The sequence below is a fragment of the Bos javanicus genome, chromosome 18 (assembly GCF_032452875.1).
Source record: "Bos javanicus breed banteng chromosome 18, ARS-OSU_banteng_1.0, whole genome shotgun sequence".
NCBI classification, from domain to species: Eukaryota; Metazoa; Chordata; class Mammalia; order Artiodactyla; family Bovidae; genus Bos; species Bos javanicus.
The window spans coordinates 15,710,159-15,728,929 of NC_083885.1; the positions used below are offsets into that span (position 1 = coordinate 15,710,159).

An 18,771-nucleotide genomic window follows, 5' to 3' on the forward strand; every position below is an offset into this window, starting at 1 on the left:
TCCAAGACTGAACCATGAAGAAACAGAAAATTTTAATAGACTGATCACTAGTAAAGAGGTCAAAATAATAAAAAATTCCCCCCCAAAACAAAATTCCAGGACCAGATGGCTTTATATGTGAAATCTACCAATCATTCAAGATTTAATACCTATCTTTCTCAATCTCTTCCAACAAACTGAAGAAGAGAGAATACTTCCTACTCATCCCATTAGGCCACCATTACACTGACAGCAAAACCAGGGAAGATGCTTCAAAGAAAATTATAGGCCAGTATCTCTGATGAACACAGATGCAAAAGTTCTCAATAAAATGTTAGCAAACTATACAACAACACATGAAAAAGATCATACAACATGATCAAGTGGGATTTACCCTAGGGATGCAAGGGTGTTTAAACATCCATGAACTAATCAATAAGATACACCCCATGAACAAAATGAAGGATAAAAACCATGATTGTCTCAATAGATGAAGAAGCATCTGCCAAGATTTAATATTCATTTATGATAAAAAACTCTTAATTGGTATAGGAGGAATGTGCCAAAAATATAATAAAGGCCATATATGGCAAACCTATATCTAATGCAATACTCAGTGATGAAAACTTGCAGCTATTCCTTTAAGATCAGGAACAAGACAAGAATGCCCAATCTTGCCACTCTTATTCAACACAGTATTGGGAGTCCTAACCAGAGAAATAATGCAAGAAAAAGAAATAAAAGGTACCTGAATTGGAAAACAAGAGGTAAAACTAACTACTTGTGGATGACAAGATTTTATACACAGAATACTCTAAAAAACTCACCAAAAAACTTTTGGAAATAATAAAAAGAATATAGTAGTTTCAGGGTATAAGATCAATATAAAAAATATGGTGCATTTCTATATACTAACAATGAACTAACAAAAAAGCAGTTAAGAGAATCCCATTTACAATCACAACAGAAAGAATACAACACTTAAGTATAAACTTACCCAGGAGGTATGAGACCCGTACACTGAAAACTGTAAGATTATTGTTGAAAGAAACTGAAGACAGAAATTAATGGAAATATACTTTGTGCTCATGGACTGAAGAATTAACGTTATTAAAATGTCCAAATTACCGAAAGCAAACTATAGATTCAATGCAATTCCTATCATAATTCCAAGGACATTTTCTCAGAAACAGAACAAAAAACTGTAAAATTTATACAGAAACATAAAAAACCCCAAATAGTCAAAGCAATCCTGAGAAAAATGGACAAAACTGGAGGTATCACACTCCCTGATTTCAAATTATATTACTAAGCTACAGTATTCAAAATAGCATGTTACTGGCAGAAAACAGACACAGAGACTAATGGAAAAGAACTGAGAGCCCAGAAATAAACCCACACGTATATGAACAACTAATTTAAAACAAAGAAGCAAAGAACATATAATGAGACAGAAGAGTCTTTTCAATAACTGGCTCAAGGAAAACTGGACAGCCACATGAGAAAGAATGAAACCAGATCACTACCGTGCACCACGCACAAGTCAGCTCCAAACAGATGAGATACTCGGATGTAAGACCTGAAACCAGAAACTCCTTGATGAAAACAAGCAGTACACTCTTTGCTCTTGGTCTTTGCAAACATTTTTCTGAATATGTCTCCTCAGGCAAAGGAATTAAAAGCAAAAATAAAACGTGAGACTACATCAAACTAAGAAGCTTTTGTACAGGAAAGGAAGCCATCAACAAATGAAAATGCAACCTAGTGAATAGGAGAAAATATTTGCAAATCATATATCCAATATAGGGTTAATATATAAAATAATAGAAATAACACATACAACTCAACAACCAAAAAACAAAGAACTAGATTTAAAAAATGGGCAGAGGTATTCAATAGACATTGTTCCAAAGAAGACATACAAATGGCCAACAGGCACATGAAAAAATGCTTAACACTTCACTAATTATTAGGGAAATGCAAATCCAAACAATCATGAGATACCACCTCACACCAGTCAGAAGGGCTATTATCAAAAAGGTAAGAGATGACAAGTGCTAGAGAGGATGTGAAGAAAAGGAACCTTCATACGGTTTTGGTGGAAACGTAAGTTGTTGCAGACATTATGGAAAGCAGTATGGAGACTCTTCAAAAAATTAAGGACCAGAACTTCCACATGATCCAGCTATTCCACTTCTGGGTATTTATCCAAAGAATAAGAAAATGCTAATTTAAAAAGATTTATGCCCCTGTGCTCATCTCAGCATTATTTACAATAGCCAAGATCTCCAAAGAACCAAAGCCCCACTGGTGGATGAATGGATAAACATGTGGTCTATATGTATATATAAAATGCACTAGTACTCAATTGTAAGAAAAGATGAAAGCTTGTCATTTGCAACAACATGGATAGACCCAAAGGGTATTACACTAAATGACATAAATCAGATGGAAAAAGACAAACACCACAGGATTTCACTCATATGTGGATTATTTAAAAAAAAAACCACAAAGAGCAGACCAAACCAAACATACAGTTACAGAAAGCACAGCAGTGGTTATGGTGGGTGGGGAGGATAACTGGGTAAAAGAGGCCGACTGTACAGTGACAGGCGCAAAATAAACTTTTGGTGGTGACGATGCTGCAGTGTATACAAAAATAAAAATATAACACTGTATACACAAGACATATAATACTAGAAATTTATAAAAACTTGCTAGCGAATATTTTTAAAAATAGAGGAAAAGCTTCATAATGCTGTCTTTGGCAATGATTTCTTGATTATGACACCAAAAGCATAGACAAAAAGGAAAAAATAGACAAACTGGATAACATCAAATTTTTGTTTTCTCAAAGTACACTATCAGGACAGTGAAAAGATAATGCACAGAATGGGAAAAAAATGCTTGTAATCATATACCTGATGAGCGATTAATATCCAGGATATATAAAGAACTTCTACAACTTAACAAAAAACCAAGAACCTACCTGGTGGCTCAAATGGTTAAGAAACTGCCTGCAATACAGGAAACTTGGGTTTTATCCCTAGGTTGGGAAAATCTCCTGGAGAAGGGAATAGCTACCCACTCCAGTACTCTTGCCTGGAGAATTCCATGAACAGAGGAGCCTGGTGGGCTACAGTCCATGGGTTCACAAAGAGTCAGGCATGAACTGAGTGGTTAACACTTTCACTCTCAAGTTAGAGAATGAGTAAAGGACTAAATACAAGCGTGCCACACTTGCAGACCACTGCAATAAGGCAAGTATTGTAGCAAACCGAGTCATACAAAGTTTCTGGTTTCCCATTGCATATAAAAGGTATGCTTACACTATGCTGTAATGCATTAAGTACATAATACTATTATGTCTAAGAAAATAATGCACATACCTTAATTAAAAAATATTTTACTGCTAAAAAATGCTAACTGCTATCTGAGCTTTCAGGAAGTCATAATTTTTTTGCGATAATAACATCAAAGATCACTGATCACAGATCACCATAATACATACAATAATGAAAAAGTTTGTAATGTGAGAATTACTAAAATGTAACACAGAAACATGAAGTAAGCAAATGTTGAAAAACTGGTCCTGACCAACTTGCTCAAGGCAGAGGAGCCACAAGACTTCAACGTGCAAAAACAAATGCAGTGTCTGTGAAGTGCAATAAAATGAGGTATGCACCGAAGAAGGTATACAAGTGGCCAAGAAGCATGAAAAGATACTCAACATCAGTCATCATTAGGGAAAATACAAATTGGAATCACAAATGAAAAAAATCACACTTCATATGGCCATTAGGATGGCTACTGTTAAAAAAAAAAAAGGTTTTGGTGAGGATGGGGACTAACCCTATTGCATTGCTGGAGGGAATGTAAAATGGAACAGCTGCTGTGAAAACAGCTGCTGCTGCTAAGTCACTTCAGTCATGTCCAACTCTGTGCGACCGCATAGACAGCAGCCCACCAGGCTCTGCCGTCCCTGGGATTCTCTAGGCAAGAACACTGGAGTGGGTTGCCATTTCCTTCTCCAATGCATGAAAGTGAAAGGTGAAAGTGAAGTCGCTCAGTCATGTCCGACGCTCAGCGACCCCATGGAGTGCAGCCTACCAGGCTCCTCCATCCATGGGATTTTCCAGGCAAGAGTACTGGGGTGGGATGCCATTAATATTCTGATGTTAAATTTTAATATTCTATATAGAATATCCATATTTAGTTAGGGAGTTTGGAATCAACATGTACACAATGCTGTATTTAGAGGATAACCAACAAGGACCTACTGTCCAGCACAAGGAACTCTGCTCCAGGTTACGTGGCAGTCTAGATGGGAGGGAAGTTTGGGGGAGAATGGAAACATGTACATGTATGGCTGAATTCTTTTGCTGTTCACCTGAAACTATTACAACATTGTTAACTGGTTATACTCCAGTGAAAAATAAAAAACTTAAAAATAAACACTATTTATATGATCCAGCAATTCCACTTCTAGGTATACTATATACCTAGAAGCAAAAACTGAATACCTATATGCAAAAACTGAAATCAGAGATTCAGAGAGATAACTCTATGCCAGTATCCACAGTGGCTTTATTCGTAACAGCCAAAAGCAGAAACAACCGAAGTGTTCATCAACAGACGAAATGATAAACAAAAATGTATATGTAAGATGGAAAAGTATTCAGCCTTAAAAAGGACTGAAATTCTTAGAAACATACTAAGTATAATAAATCAGACACAAAAGGACAAATATTCCATTTATATGAGGTCTCTAGGATAGGGAAATTCATGGAAACAGAAAGTAAGATAGAGGTTACCTGGGGTTGGGGGAATAGGGAATGAAGTTATTATTTAATGGGTACAGAGTTTTAATTTGGGATGTTACGTAAGTTCTGCAAGTGGATAGTGGTGATGGTTGTATGATGTTGTGAATGTGCTTAATGCCACTGAACTGTACACTTAAAAACGGCTTAGGGTATATTTTACCATAATTTAAAAATGTATAGAACCATTCTAGAAGGGTATTTGGCAAAACCCAACAGTGGCCACAGGACTGGAAAAGGTCAGTTTTCATTCCAATTCCAAAGAAGGGCAGGGCTAAAGAATGTTCAAACTACCTGACAATTGTACTCACATCCCATGCTAGTAAGGTTATGCTCAAAATCCTTCAAGCTAGGCTTCACTAGTACTTGAATCGAGAACCTCCTGATGTACAAGCTGGATTTAGAAAAGGCAGAGGAACCAGAGACCAAACTGTCAACATTCACTGCATCATAAAGAAAGCAAGGGAATTCTAGAAAAACGTCTACTTCTATTTCATTGACTATGCCAAAGCCTTTGCCAGTGTGGATCACAAACTGTGGAAAATTCTTTAAGAGATAGGAATACCAGACCATCTATCCTGTCTCCTGAGAAACCTGTATGAGGGTCAGGAAGCAACAGTTAGAACTGGACATGGAACAACAGACTGGTTCCAAATTGGGAAAGGAGTACGCTGAGGCTGTATATTGTCACCCTGCTTATTTAACTTATATGCAGAGTACATCATGCAAAATGCCAGGCTGGATGAGTAGCAAGCTAGAATCAAGATTACTGGGAGAAATACCAACAACTTCAGATTAGCACCACTCAAATGGCAGAAAGCAAAGAGGAATTAAAGAGCCTCTTGATGAAGGTGAAGGAGGAGAGTGAAAAATCTGGCTGAAAACTCAACATTAAAAAACTAAGATCATGGCATCCGGTCCCATTACTTCATGGCAAATAGAAGGGAAAAAGTGGAAGCAGTGACAGATTTTCTGTTCTTGGGCTCCAAAATCACTGCAGATGGTCACTGCAGTCATGAAATTAGAAGACGCTTGCTTCTTGGCTATAACAAACCTAGACAGCGTATTAAAAAGCAAAGACACCACTTTGCTGACAAAGCCAACAAGCCACGGTCTTTCCAGTAGTCATGTATAGATATGAGAGCTGGACCATAAAGTAGGCTGAGTACTGAAGAATTGATGCTGAATCTCCTGCATTGCAGGCGAATTCTTTATTGTCTGAGCCACCAGGGAAGCCCAATGTATATTCTAGAATTGAACAAGTAAATATACTGTAGATAATCAGAGTCAGATTTCTCACTGGAAGAGAAGGAAAGGGTGTTTTGGAAACATGGTTGATTCTAAGGCTCAAAAGAGAAAACAAACGTTGAGCCTGGTTCATTCTTACCTTCTGTATCAGAAAAGGAAGCGATTAAAAAATAACAGGCTTACCCAAAGAGTACAGGATGCAAACTGAAGGAGCTCCCAATAGCCAAAGCTGGGATGTTTAGCACCAAAGTAAATGCTATTGTAGAATTTTATATATATATATAATAGAGTAAAATAAATATCCATGAGCTCATAGTGACACAAATAGAATAAATAAATGTGGGAGAAAGAACAGCTCTTCCTCACAAAATTGTAATTAACAAATGTAGAAAGAATGATGCAAACAGAAAACCACCTTGAAGTAAATACTATAGTAGTAGTTGTTACAGGCAGAAACCATTAATGGATGCTAATATTAGTGAGAAAAAGGGTATTTGCATACTCTCAGAGTTATTAATTTGAAAAGAAAAACTGTTAAGTTTATAGTGTACAAATGTGGCAGATGATCCAAGTTAGTGTGAGGCAAACCCACATTATGTACTGAGGAAGGTGGAATGTGATTTCTATTGTATTCTTGACAGACACGTATAACCTCAGTTCACGAGACAGAAAACATCAGAGAAACCTAAACCGATGGACATTCTACTAAGTAGCTAGCCAGTGCTCTTCAACTGCATTCAGGTCATTAGACACTGAGAAAGTGCCACAAACAGAGCAAACTAAAGGAGACATGACAAAAGCAATGTGCGATTCTGGATCAGAAAAGGACATTAATGAGAAAATTAGTGGGTTTTGAGTAAGGTCTATATACTGGTTAATAATACTGCATCAGTGTTAACATTCAGCTTTACTATGGTATTGTAAGACGTTAACATTAGGGGAATCTGAGTGAAGGGCACAGGAGAACGCTACTATTTTACAACTTTTTATAAGCTTAAAATTACTTTAAAAAATTTAAAAAAGAAAACAGTCTATCTAAATCTTTGGGGAGCATGGTTTGGTGGATTCACAATTATTTACCAAGATGAATTCATACTACTGATAATTATTTTTAATTTTGAAAATCCTGAGAGAAGTCTCCACTTTTTGCAGTCCCTACTATATATCTTTCTAACTGGTAGTGTTGCAATTTATGCATTACTATGCTTTTTTTCACCCATGACAGTCAATTCTTTAAGAATACACACTAAGACCTACTTACTTCTACATTCTGTGACTAGCAGTCTTTGTGAAAAGGAAATGCTCAATAACTGTATTTTGAGTAAATGAGTATATAAAAACATCACTGCTATAGAAAGTATTTACTTACGCTCCACAAAGGAAGTAAAGAGCATTCTGAACCTGCTTAGCCGACTACCTTCATCTGCCCACATGCGTATCACCCCAACTCCCGTCTTAAGCATTACATCGTTGGCCACAGTGCTGCAAAATTTGGCCTTCAGATTTTCAATAGAACTGCTTCCATCGTAGACGGCAACGAAGTTTCTCTTGCATTCATTTGAGTGCTCCATTTGATAATCTAGGAACCTCAAATAAATCTGTAGCATTAAAACAAAGAAAAACAGTGCTTTTAAAAAGACATTCATTTTAATTTTCTAGTCCTATTATCCAATCAATATGTAACATGGACTGAACTGAATTATAACAGCTGACAGAAAAAACAATAGATACAAGGCTGACGCCTAAGAAGGTAAAAGAACTAAGACTAATGTTCTGTTTCTTTGATTGTCTTAACAATGGAACCAAGCGTTAAGGAACCTAAAGCTTGCAAACGTTTTGTCTATAAAGAGAAATTTTTTGCTTCACGAGGCATGACTATCGTACATATTTTCCTTATTATAAAAACAATCTTACGGTACTGACAAACTGGGAAAATAAAAGAAACATTCAGAATTCTTTCACTCTGACAATTACTATTAACTTTTTTTAGTTTTTCACATTTTTAAAATCTGAGCTTAATTTTAAGATACACACACTCTGCTTTTGCTGTAACACATCAGAACTTACCTATCGCTTCATAATTGTAATCATTCCTATGATGTCATTTATTTACCCACTATCCTACTGTTGCACATGTAAGTGGTTTTATGATTTTACTCCATAGATTAACAATTTCTAAATTTTTAGTCGCAAAGATTTAAACTGGAGTTTCAAAATAAGCACTAGCATTCTATTGCCTAGTATCCCCTTTCCTCAAATTTCATAGGCAGTCTGCTACCCAGCACTCAAGTCTTCTTAAAATGTGCATTCTTATTTGAAGAGTTCCATTAGACTTTAGGCTTAGAAACACCTTGAGCAAAATCTCCAAAAGAACAGAGTGAAACAGGTACTGTTCTTTAAGGGCTGGGAGGAAATTAAGGCTCACGGGGACTAAGGAACTTGCCCAAGGTTACTTAGGGTGAGGATGTGAACCTAAGCTGGTCTGAATCTTATTAAGATGTGTGGTCTTCACATTCCCTGGGATGCCTTTCATGTGTGTGCACGCATGCACGACACATACACACACTCTTCACATACATGGTTCCTTTCTGGATATAGTGCTCATAAGGAACCTAAAGCTTGTTCATATGTGACTCTACAACCAAAGTAAAACTTTAATGAATGAAGAATAAAGATTTCTTTGATTGCCACTGGAGATGTCTAGTAGGTATTCACCTTGCTGATTGCTATCTCTGAGGCAGCAGTATGATGACACACCTACCCTGTAATTTAAAGGGCTTCATAAAACAAAACCATATTCCCCCCTGCCCCACAAATACCTTGATGACATAAAACTAAGAACAAAAACTCAAAAATATATCTGAGTTAAATTTTGACCAGTAACTCTGGCTTATTTGAAATGACCAATTTGCCACTTTCATGAGCAAAATTACTGGTAATGTACTTCCATTTCAAAACTTCACAAAACCTCATAAATGTATTTTAACACAGAAGTAATATGTTTGTTTAAAATATACAATCTGTTTTCATTCCTGTCTCCATCATTTATATAACCAGGACATTCTGCTCATGGTTGTCTGGTGGTGAATATCACTAATATTCGTTATTGTTTGTCTTCTCCGTTGGACTGTATGGTCTTCCAATGAGAGTGTCAATGTGCTATTCAGTATAATTCTTGCTTAGGAAGAGCAATCAATGAAAAAGTGAACAGGTTTGTAAAACCTAGTTTTGATAGAGCTGAATATCAGGAAGACCATCAAGAAGTCTGAAGTATTTACTCTCTATTGTTTTTTTTAAATCCAAAGAAACACCATACTTGTGTAAGGCCATAGTAAATGCACTTTAAATATGTAACTTTTAAAAATCAAAGTTTTAAGTAAGTCATGTGACAAAAATAACATTCTTTCCTATTGTGAATACAGTTAAATATTGACATTAATAGTTTAATTCAACTAATTTTCAGAAAATATTTCTAACATTATGAGGCTAACAAATTGAAATGGGTGGATCGGGGCACAAATTACTCTTCTCTCATCCAGACTGCAGAAGATCTTTAATTAAACATAAACACTCTTGGCCTCCTACCTACTCCTACACCCTCCCAGGGAAGTGGAGAGAGTCCCCTGGATCGGGGATGGTATTTGGTCACTTTTCCTCTCCTCCTTCCCTGGACCAATGAATGAGAATAACAGTGACCTGGGTAAGCGGGTCTCTTCTGTAGATGCACTTTCCTCGGGTGGGATGTTCCAGCCTAGGCTTAGGTAGGAGGTGGACCTCGTGGGTAGGGAATTAGCAGGTCTCACTATAAGCTGCTTCCTAGCCTTTATTACAATAAAAGGGCTATTCTGAAGCTCCACTGTCTCAACTGGTTCATAACTCCAATGGGGAAAAGGACGCTTTTTTTTAGAGGCCCCAAAGACTGCAAAAGAAATGCAATGAGATCCTCAGAAAGCTGTTATTTTTATGGAAAGGCCACTGATAAAACTAAAACACTACTTAAATGCGAATACCGATTTTTATATGTAAGTGAATTTTTCTTGAATATCACCTGTAAACTAGTTTACCCCATTTTGAGTATTCAAGGGTTATTGTGGTCTTTAACATTTTCTCTTTTAAAATGAAATCATGTTTACTCTTTTAGTTGAACCCAATTAAAAAATTTTGATCCAATTTCCATGTCAAGTGTTTTTTATGTTAACTTTAAAAAATTAATTTACTTTTATATATTAAAAGTAACCTTCTTCAATATTTAACATTCTAGGTTACATTCCTAAAAAACATATGCATATAAAATCATTTCTTCATGAGCTATTTTATAAAAGAGCCACATTGAAAGTATTAATTTAAGTATTTAAATAATTATTACATATTAAAAAACCCCCAAAACCCACAAACCCACCTCACCTCTGCACAGTCATCCCTCAGTAGCAATGGGTAATTGGCTCTAGGAAGGTCCTGCTCTGGATACCAAAATCTGCAGGTGCTCAAGTCCTATAGTGCAACCTTTGTATTTGTGGTTCTGTGTCTACAGACACAACCAACTGCAGATTCTATAGCACTATAATATTTACCAAATAAAACCTATATATGTGGACTTGTACAGTTCAGTTCTGTGTACAGCTGAGCCTTGAACATGGGTTTCATATATGCAGGTCCATTTAAGTGGTATTCAGTAATCACAGACTATAGTATTACACTATGCTTCCCTGGTGGCTCAGATGGTAAAGAATCTGCATGAAATGTGGGAGATCTGTGTTCGATCCCTGGTTTGGGAAGATTCCCTGGAGAAGGGAATGGCAACTCACTCTAGTATTCTTGTCTGGAGAATTCCATGGACAGAGGAGACTGGAGGGCTACAGACCATTGGGTTGCAAAGAGATGAACATGACTGAGTGACTAACACTTTCACTTTCTTTCACAGTACTATACAGTCTGTAGCTGGTTGAATCTGAGGATGTGGAACCTCAGATACCAAGGGTTGACTATAAAGTTATACTCAGAATTTCAACTGCGAGTGGTCAGTGACCCTAGCCTCTATGTCGTTCAAGGGTCAATTGTACAACTAAAGCCATCTATGTTCCTACTATCTTTCCTACATTCCCTGTTTTGAGTATAATTTTTATAATTACTATGTACATTTTTAGACTTTTAAATTTGCTGCTGTTACTGCTAAGTCGATTCAGTCGTGTCCGACTCTGTATGACCCCATAGACGGCAGCCCACCAGGCTCCCCTGTCCCTGGGATGCTCCAGGCAAGAACACTGGAGTGGGTTGCCATTTCCTTCTCCAATGCATGAAAGTGGAAAGTGAAAGTGAAGTTGCTCAGTCGTGCCCGACTCTTAGCGACCCCATGGACTACAGCCTACCAGGCTCCTCCGTCCATGGGATTTTCCAGGCAAGAGTACTGGCGTGGGGTTGCCATTGCCTTCTCCGTTTAAATTTATGTATCTATAAAAACATATAGTATTTTTGTATATTTTTGTGTATTTTAAAATCTTGTATCAATTGTCAAAATAAGTCACTACTTATCCATTTTCCTTTTGGACATTTAGCTTGCTTGCAGTTTTTAAAATATTAAATATTGCTGTAAACATGCTTGCGTTCTGACTGTGCTCTCACACAGTGAGCACCTGGGTACACTTAGAAGCGTGGCTGCTGTGTCATAGGACGTGACCATCTTCATCTTCACCAGGGCATGCCCAATGGCCTTCCAAAGTGGTTGCAGCAATTTATTCTCCCAAAGCAAGTTGAGAGCATCTCCATTCTTCAATCCTTGTTGATACTTGGTCACATCAAGACATTCAATCACATCTCAAGTAATATAAAATTCTCTGACAAATGCACAGGGTCAAGTGACAGACACCATAATCAAGAACAGTTCCATCACCCTCCGCCTGCGAAAATCCTTTCCAGCTCCTCAGCAGTCCAAATCCATCTTCAACTTTAATTCCTGGCAACCAGTCTCTTGCTGTCCTATATTTCCACCTTTCCCATAAATGTTATAATTTCATATAAATAAAATCATAGTATATTCTGAGTCAGGATTCTTTCAGTTAGCACAATGCATGTGAGATTCTCCTATGCACCTGCCTCCCCAACAGTCTGTATCTCATTACTCCTGAATAGATTTCACTACACAGATGTACCACAGTTTATTAACAACGGAAGAGTATTTGGACTGTTTCCAGTTTTTGTCTATTATGGATAAAGCTACTGTAAACATTTACATTCAAGTTTTTTTATGTGTAAACATGTTTTCCTTTCTCCTGGCTACCCTGCCAGGAGACTGCTCACTCACATGGTAACTTTATAGGAAATCACCAAGCTGTTTTCCAAAATGGCTATATCATTCTGTATTCCTACCAGGAGTCTTACCACATTCCCAATTGCTCTATATAGCTCCCAGAGCCTGGTATTGTCTGTTTTAAAATATTAGTGCTGTAATAGAGGTAGAGAGCTATTCCATTGTGGTTTTAATTTACAGTTTTCAAATGCTGAAATATTCTCTGGTGCCTGTTCAAAATCTCCTACTCATTTTTAAATTAGGTACTTTTCTTATAGTTGAGTTTTGAGTTCTGGATTAAAGAAATCTTTTGACAAGTGATTTACAAATATTTTCTCTTAGTGGCTTTTCTTTTCATTCAACAGTGAAAAGGAAAAGCTTTAATTTTAATGAAGTTCAATTTATAGTTTTTTTAAAAGAGATTCTTCTTTGATGTCTTATCTAAGAACTCTTTCCCTAACCCAAAGTTTTCACCTATGTTTTCTTCTAAAAGTTTTACAGTATTTACTTGTGTTTATAATCCAGTTTAGGTTAATTTTTAATATAAGGTATAAATACAGGTATAGGTTAAAATTCTTTTTTTTTTTTTAAATATGGTTATCTGGTTGTTCTTAGCACCATTTGTTGAAGACAAGACTATCCACTGAACTGACATTGTATTTCTAAAAAAAATAAATCATATTTGTGTGAATCCTTTTCTGAGTTCTGTTCTGTTCCACTGATCTCTGTGTCTGTCATCTGTCAGTACCACACTGTTCTGGTTACTGAAGATCTGAAATCAGGTAGTGAGTATCTGTATTTTTTGAACATTGTTTTGGCTTTTGTAATTCCTCGCATTTTCATTATACTCTAAAAACTGTTTGTCTACATTTACAAAAACATAGCAGAGGTTTTAATTTGAACTGTGCTTGTTTATACAGATCTATTTCAGAAGAACTTCTGTTAACACCACTGAGTCCACCTCAATAGGTATACACAGTATTGCTGTTGTTTGGTTGCTAAGTTCTGTTCAACTCTGCAACCCCATGAGCTGCAGCAGATCAGACTTCCCTGTCCTTCCCTATCTCCCAGAGTTTGCTCAAACTCATGTCCATTTAGTCAGTGATGTCATCCAACCATCTTATCCTCTGTCTCCCCATTCTCCTCCTGCCCTCAATCTTTCCCAGCATCAGTCTTTTCCAATGAGTCAGCTCTTCACATCAGGTGGCCAAAGTATTGAAGCTTCAGCATCAGTCCTTCCAGTAGATATTCAAGGATGATTTCCTTTAGGATTTACTTGATCTCCTTGCTGTTCAAGGGACTTTCAAGAGTGTTCTCCAGCACCACAGTTCAAAACCATCAATTCTTCAGCATTCAGCCTTCTTTATGGTTCAACTCTCACATCTGTACATGACTACTGGAAAAACCATAGCTTTGACAATGCAGACCTGTGTCAGCAAAGTGACGTCTCTGCTTTTTAATATGCTGTTTAGCTCTGTCATACTTTTCTTCCAAAGAGCAAGTTGTCTTTTAATTTCGTGGCTTCAGTCACCATCCACAGTGATTCTGGAGTCCAAGAAAATAAAATGTCAGTGTTTCCACTTCTTCCCCATCTATTTACCATGAAGTGATGGGACCAGATGCCACGATCTTAGTTTTTTGAATGTTGAGTTTTAAACCAGCTTTTTCTCTCCTCTCTCACCCTCATCAAGAGGCTCTTTAGTTCCCCTTCACTTTAGACCACTACAGTAGTTTCATTTGCATATCTGAGGTTGTTGATAATTCTCCCAGCAATCTTAATTTCAGCTTATAACTCATCCAGTCCAGGATTTTGCATGATGTACTCTCCATAGGAGTTAAACAGACAGGGTGACAATATACAGCCTTGAAGTACTCCTTTTCCAATTTGGAACGTCTGTTGTTCCACATTTGGTTCTAAGTGCTGCTTCTTGTCCTGCAATCAGGTTTCTCAGGAGTCAGGTAAGGGGGTCTGGTATTCCCATCTCTTGAAGAATTTTCCAGTTTGTTGTGATTTACACAAAGTCTTTAGTGTAGTCAATGAAGCAGATGTTTTGTTAGAATTCCCTTGCTTTTTCTATGATCCAATGGATGTTGGCAATTTGATCTCTGGTTCCTCTGCCTTTTCTAAATCCAGCTTGCACATATGGAAGTTCCCAGTTAATGTACTGCTGAAGCCTAGCTTGAAGGATTTTAAGCATCATCTTGCTAGCATGAGAAATGAGTGTAATTGTATGGTAGTTTGAACATTCTTTGGGATTGCCTTTGGGATTGGAATGAAAACACATATTTATTCACGTCTTTTAATTTTTTATCAGGGTTCTGCAGTTTATAGAGACTGTGTTTTTTTTTTTTTTTGGGTGGGGGGAGGCAAGGGCTACTTTAAATGGTATTGCTGCTTTCTTAATTTTGAACTTCAATTGCTCATTCTTCAAATATTCAATCAGACAATACAACTGACCCTTGATCAACATGGGACGTAGAGGCGTGGACCCTCCTTGAAGTCAAAAATCCATGTATAACTTCACAGTCATCCCACAGTATCCTTGGTTCTACATTTGTGGATTCAACTAACCATTGATGGTGTAGTAGTAGGTATTTATCCATAAAAAAAAAATCTCTGTGCAAACGGATCAGTGCAGTTCAAACACATCTTATTCAAGTATCAACTACATATAAAACAATACAACTGACATTTATCTATCAGCCTTTTATCCAACCTTGCTACACTGACTTCTTTATTCCAGGAGTTTTTTGAGGGTACATTTCATGTTAATTTTTTACATAGATAATTATGTCATCTGGAAAAATAGTTTTTTTGCCACGTTTCACTGTCTACAACTTCCAGTATGGTGTTCAGTGGCAGTTATCTTGTTGCTAATTTTGAGGGGAAAAAGCATTCAGTATGGTGTCAGCTGTACATTTTGGTAGACATCCTTTATCAGGTTATAGAAGTTCCACTCTTCTTAATTTTCTGATATTTTCATCATGAATGGGTGTTGATTCTTTTAACAAACTGAGATAATCATGTAGCATTCTTTCTTAACATATTGAATCATATTGATTTTTCAAATGTGAATCAGCCTTGCATTCTTGGGATAAACCACACTTGGTTATAGTTTTTCAACGTATTATACTTTTTAATATATTGATTTAGACTGGCCAATACTTTGTTAGGGATTTTTGTATCTATTTTCTGGAGTAACAATTATGATGCCAATTCCAACATGTGGGTCTTTGCTCTGCATACCCCCACTACAACAGCAATCCTCAAATATCAGTTAGGTGTCCTACGATTCAATCCAGTGATGACTCCAGCTATCCAGAGACAGCATCAGATTCCAAAGGTTAAGGGCTTACTCCCAGGGTAATGGCCTCCACTTCAGAGGCCAAACACAAGGTCAGGCTGTCACGTGATACTGACTCACTACAAGTCTGAGTTTCCTAAGGTCTCATTCTTGCTGTTCAGTTGTTCAGTTGTGTCTGACTCTTTGTGACCCCACAGACTGCAGCACACCAGGCTTCCCTGTCCTTCACCATCTCCTGGAGCTTGCTCAAACTCTCATCCATTGAGTCAGTCATGCCATTCAACCATCTTGTCCTCTGTCGTCCCCTTCTCTTCCTGCCTTCAATCTTTCCCAGCATCAGGGTCTTTTCTAATGAATTGGCTCTTCGCATCAGGTGGCCAGAGTATTGGAGCTTCAGCTTCAGCATAAGCCTTTCTAAAAAAAATATTCAGGATTGATTTTCTCTAGGGTTGACTGGTTTGATCGCCTTGCAGTCCAAGGGACTCTCAAGAGTCTTCTCCAACACCACAGCTCAAAAGCATTAATTTCTGGATTCCTTTAATTTAGTTTAATAGAGTGTTTAATAGTTTAAATTTAAAAGTTTAATTTAATTTAATAAAGTGGCTTACAGGACTTAGAACATCAGTTTACTTACAAGATTACTGGCTACCCTGGTAATGAGCTTCCATATTCAATGGATTTCCAGAAGTCACCTCGTTAAAATAAACTCACTTGTAGTTGAAAGGAGCTTGTTATTAATAACAACACACCCACTTCAGGTTTATAAAGGCTCTGAAACATTTTCAGAAACTGAGAATAAGAGACTAAATGTTGTTAACATAAGATGCTCTCACTGCTCTTACCATTCAGGAAATTTCAAGGGTTTTGTGAGCTCTGTGCCAGAAATGGGGATGAACACCAAATATATGTATTTCCTATTATCAAGCAAAACATCATAGGGGGAATACTGATCAGTAGTTTCCATATAATGTCTTTGGTGGTTTCAGTGTGATGCTTGTCTTAAGAGTTTAGAAGTGTTCCTCTTCTTTTACTTCCTGGAAGAGACTAAGAAGAATCAGCATCATTTCTTCTTTAAATATTTGATGTAATTTGTGTATCCATTTAGGAGCTTTCTTTGTAAGAAAGTTCTAAACTGTGAATTCATTACAAATATATAGTCATACAGATTACATATTTCTTCTTAGATGTGTTTGGGCAGCTTGAGGCTTTTAAGGAATTTGTCATTTCATTTGAGACATTCGATTTGGGCACAGAAAGGTCCACTGTTTTAATGGAGGGTCTATAATGATATCCTCTCTTGTTCCTGATATTGGTAAAATGGTTTATATCAGATTATTTACCATTTCTGTACACTGTATTTTTACATTTACCATAATTATTTACCATATTCGCCACTTTCATTCATGATATTTGAAGATTCATTCTAGTGCCATTTCTCTTTTATCTAAAGAAATTCCTTTAGCATTTCTTTTATAGCATGTCTGCTATGGGGTAGCACAGAGTCGGACACGACTGAAGCAACTTCACAGCAACAGCAGGCAATGAATTCTTTGTCTTCGCTGGCGCTCTGTCTTCGTTCGCCCTCATTTCTGAAAAGATATTTCTGCTGGATATAAAATTCTGAATTTTACAGTTCTTTATTTCAGCATTTAAAGGTTTTGATACACAGTCTTTGGGTTTGATAATTTCTGCAGAGAAATCCATAGTCTGAATATTTAAATTGTCGTTCCCTTATATAATGCATAATTTCTGTCAGATCTCAAAGCTTTCAACCTTTGGTTTCAAGAAATTTGATTTGATATGACTAGGCTTTGTATTTTGTTTTTTATCCTGTTTAGTGTTTGCTATGCTTCACGAATCTGTAAATTTATGTCCTTCACCAAATTTTTTGCAATTATTTCTTCAAATGTTTTTTCTGTAACATCTTTTCCTCTTCTTCTGGTACTTAAGTTACATGAATTCTACATCTTTTGAAATTGTCCACACAGGTCCCTAAAGCTTTTGCATAATTTATTTTCAATCTTTTTTTCTCAATTCAGATTAGGTAGTTTCTACTGAACCCTCTTGAAGTTTACTGCCTTTCCTTCATTCTTATATTGGCCCACACACTGAATAATTTCTTCAAAAATTTAAGATGTATTTCTTCAGTTCTAAAATTTCCACTTGGTTCTTTTTTATAGTTTCTACTTCTCTGCTAAGTTCTATCTTTTCACTCATTTCAGGAATGTTTACCTTTATCTCATGGAACATGGTTACATTATTGATTTAAAATCTTTTGATAATTGTCATCTGACTACTGTTAGGGTTGGGATCTCCTGTATTCCCCTTTCAGAAATAATCACATTTCCCTGGTTCTTTATATTGTAATTAAAAAATTATATCCTGGACATTTTGAATATAATATTGAGACTCTGGGTCCTTAAAAACCTGTGGAAAATGTTGAGTTCTGTTGCTTTTCAGGACGCCTACTCAGTGCGGTTCAGGCTGCATGTACTGCCTCTTTGTCTGGGTGTGAGTTCCACGTGCTGGTTCAGTTGTCAAGGCCTTTGCTATGCCATGCAGACTTGCCCGAGGCATACCCTGCTCAGGCACCTGGGCAGTGTTTACAATGCACTGTGGTCCTCAATACCTTTGCCGTGTTTCTGCGGGCCTGCTGCGTGCATATGTAGCTCAGGGCTAAGCCAGAATTAGTACCTTCCTTTCTCTAGCTCCCTGCTCTCCAAGGCTTCCTTCTCATTCTCTGGATAACCTGGTTCCCTCTTCCTGGTTCCTCTGCTGGCTAGAAAGATAAATTTTCCTCAGTTTTTAGTCTCCCGATTTGCTGTGAGTTCTGAGTGACTAAGCACAAAGAGGAAAAAAAACAAGAACAATGGGAATTTCCTCCATACATCACCTTATGTTCTCCTAAAGTCCACCAGTTAGGACATGGGGTTTCTCTCGGGGTTTTAGTTGTTACTATAGCTGCTGTGACTGGTGCTAACCTTGGGCAGAGTTAGTAAGGGGAAAAAAACAAATCAACCAGGGAAGCCCCATGCAGTTTGTGGGGGCCCCTCTCTCAGTGTTCTGGCTAGCAAACTTTCTGTGTCTATACCTGCTGTCTGTTCTACAAAGAGAAAGAAAAAACCCACAAGTAGTT

At 37.1% G+C, this 18,771-nt stretch overlaps 1 protein-coding gene across 3 annotated transcripts in view; it reads right to left on the reverse strand.

Annotated features, from left to right (window-relative positions):
* Window positions 1-18,771, reverse strand: part of NETO2 (neuropilin and tolloid like 2) — an 85,255-nt gene that overhangs the window by 37,624 nt on the left and 28,860 nt on the right. For all 3 annotated transcript variants that reach the window (XM_061385928.1, XM_061385930.1, XM_061385929.1), the window contains exon 7: window positions 7,417-7,645. In XM_061385928.1, the coding sequence (XP_061241912.1) occupies window positions 7,417-7,645 (229 nt within the window). The remainder of the gene's footprint in view (window positions 1-7,416; window positions 7,646-18,771) is intronic.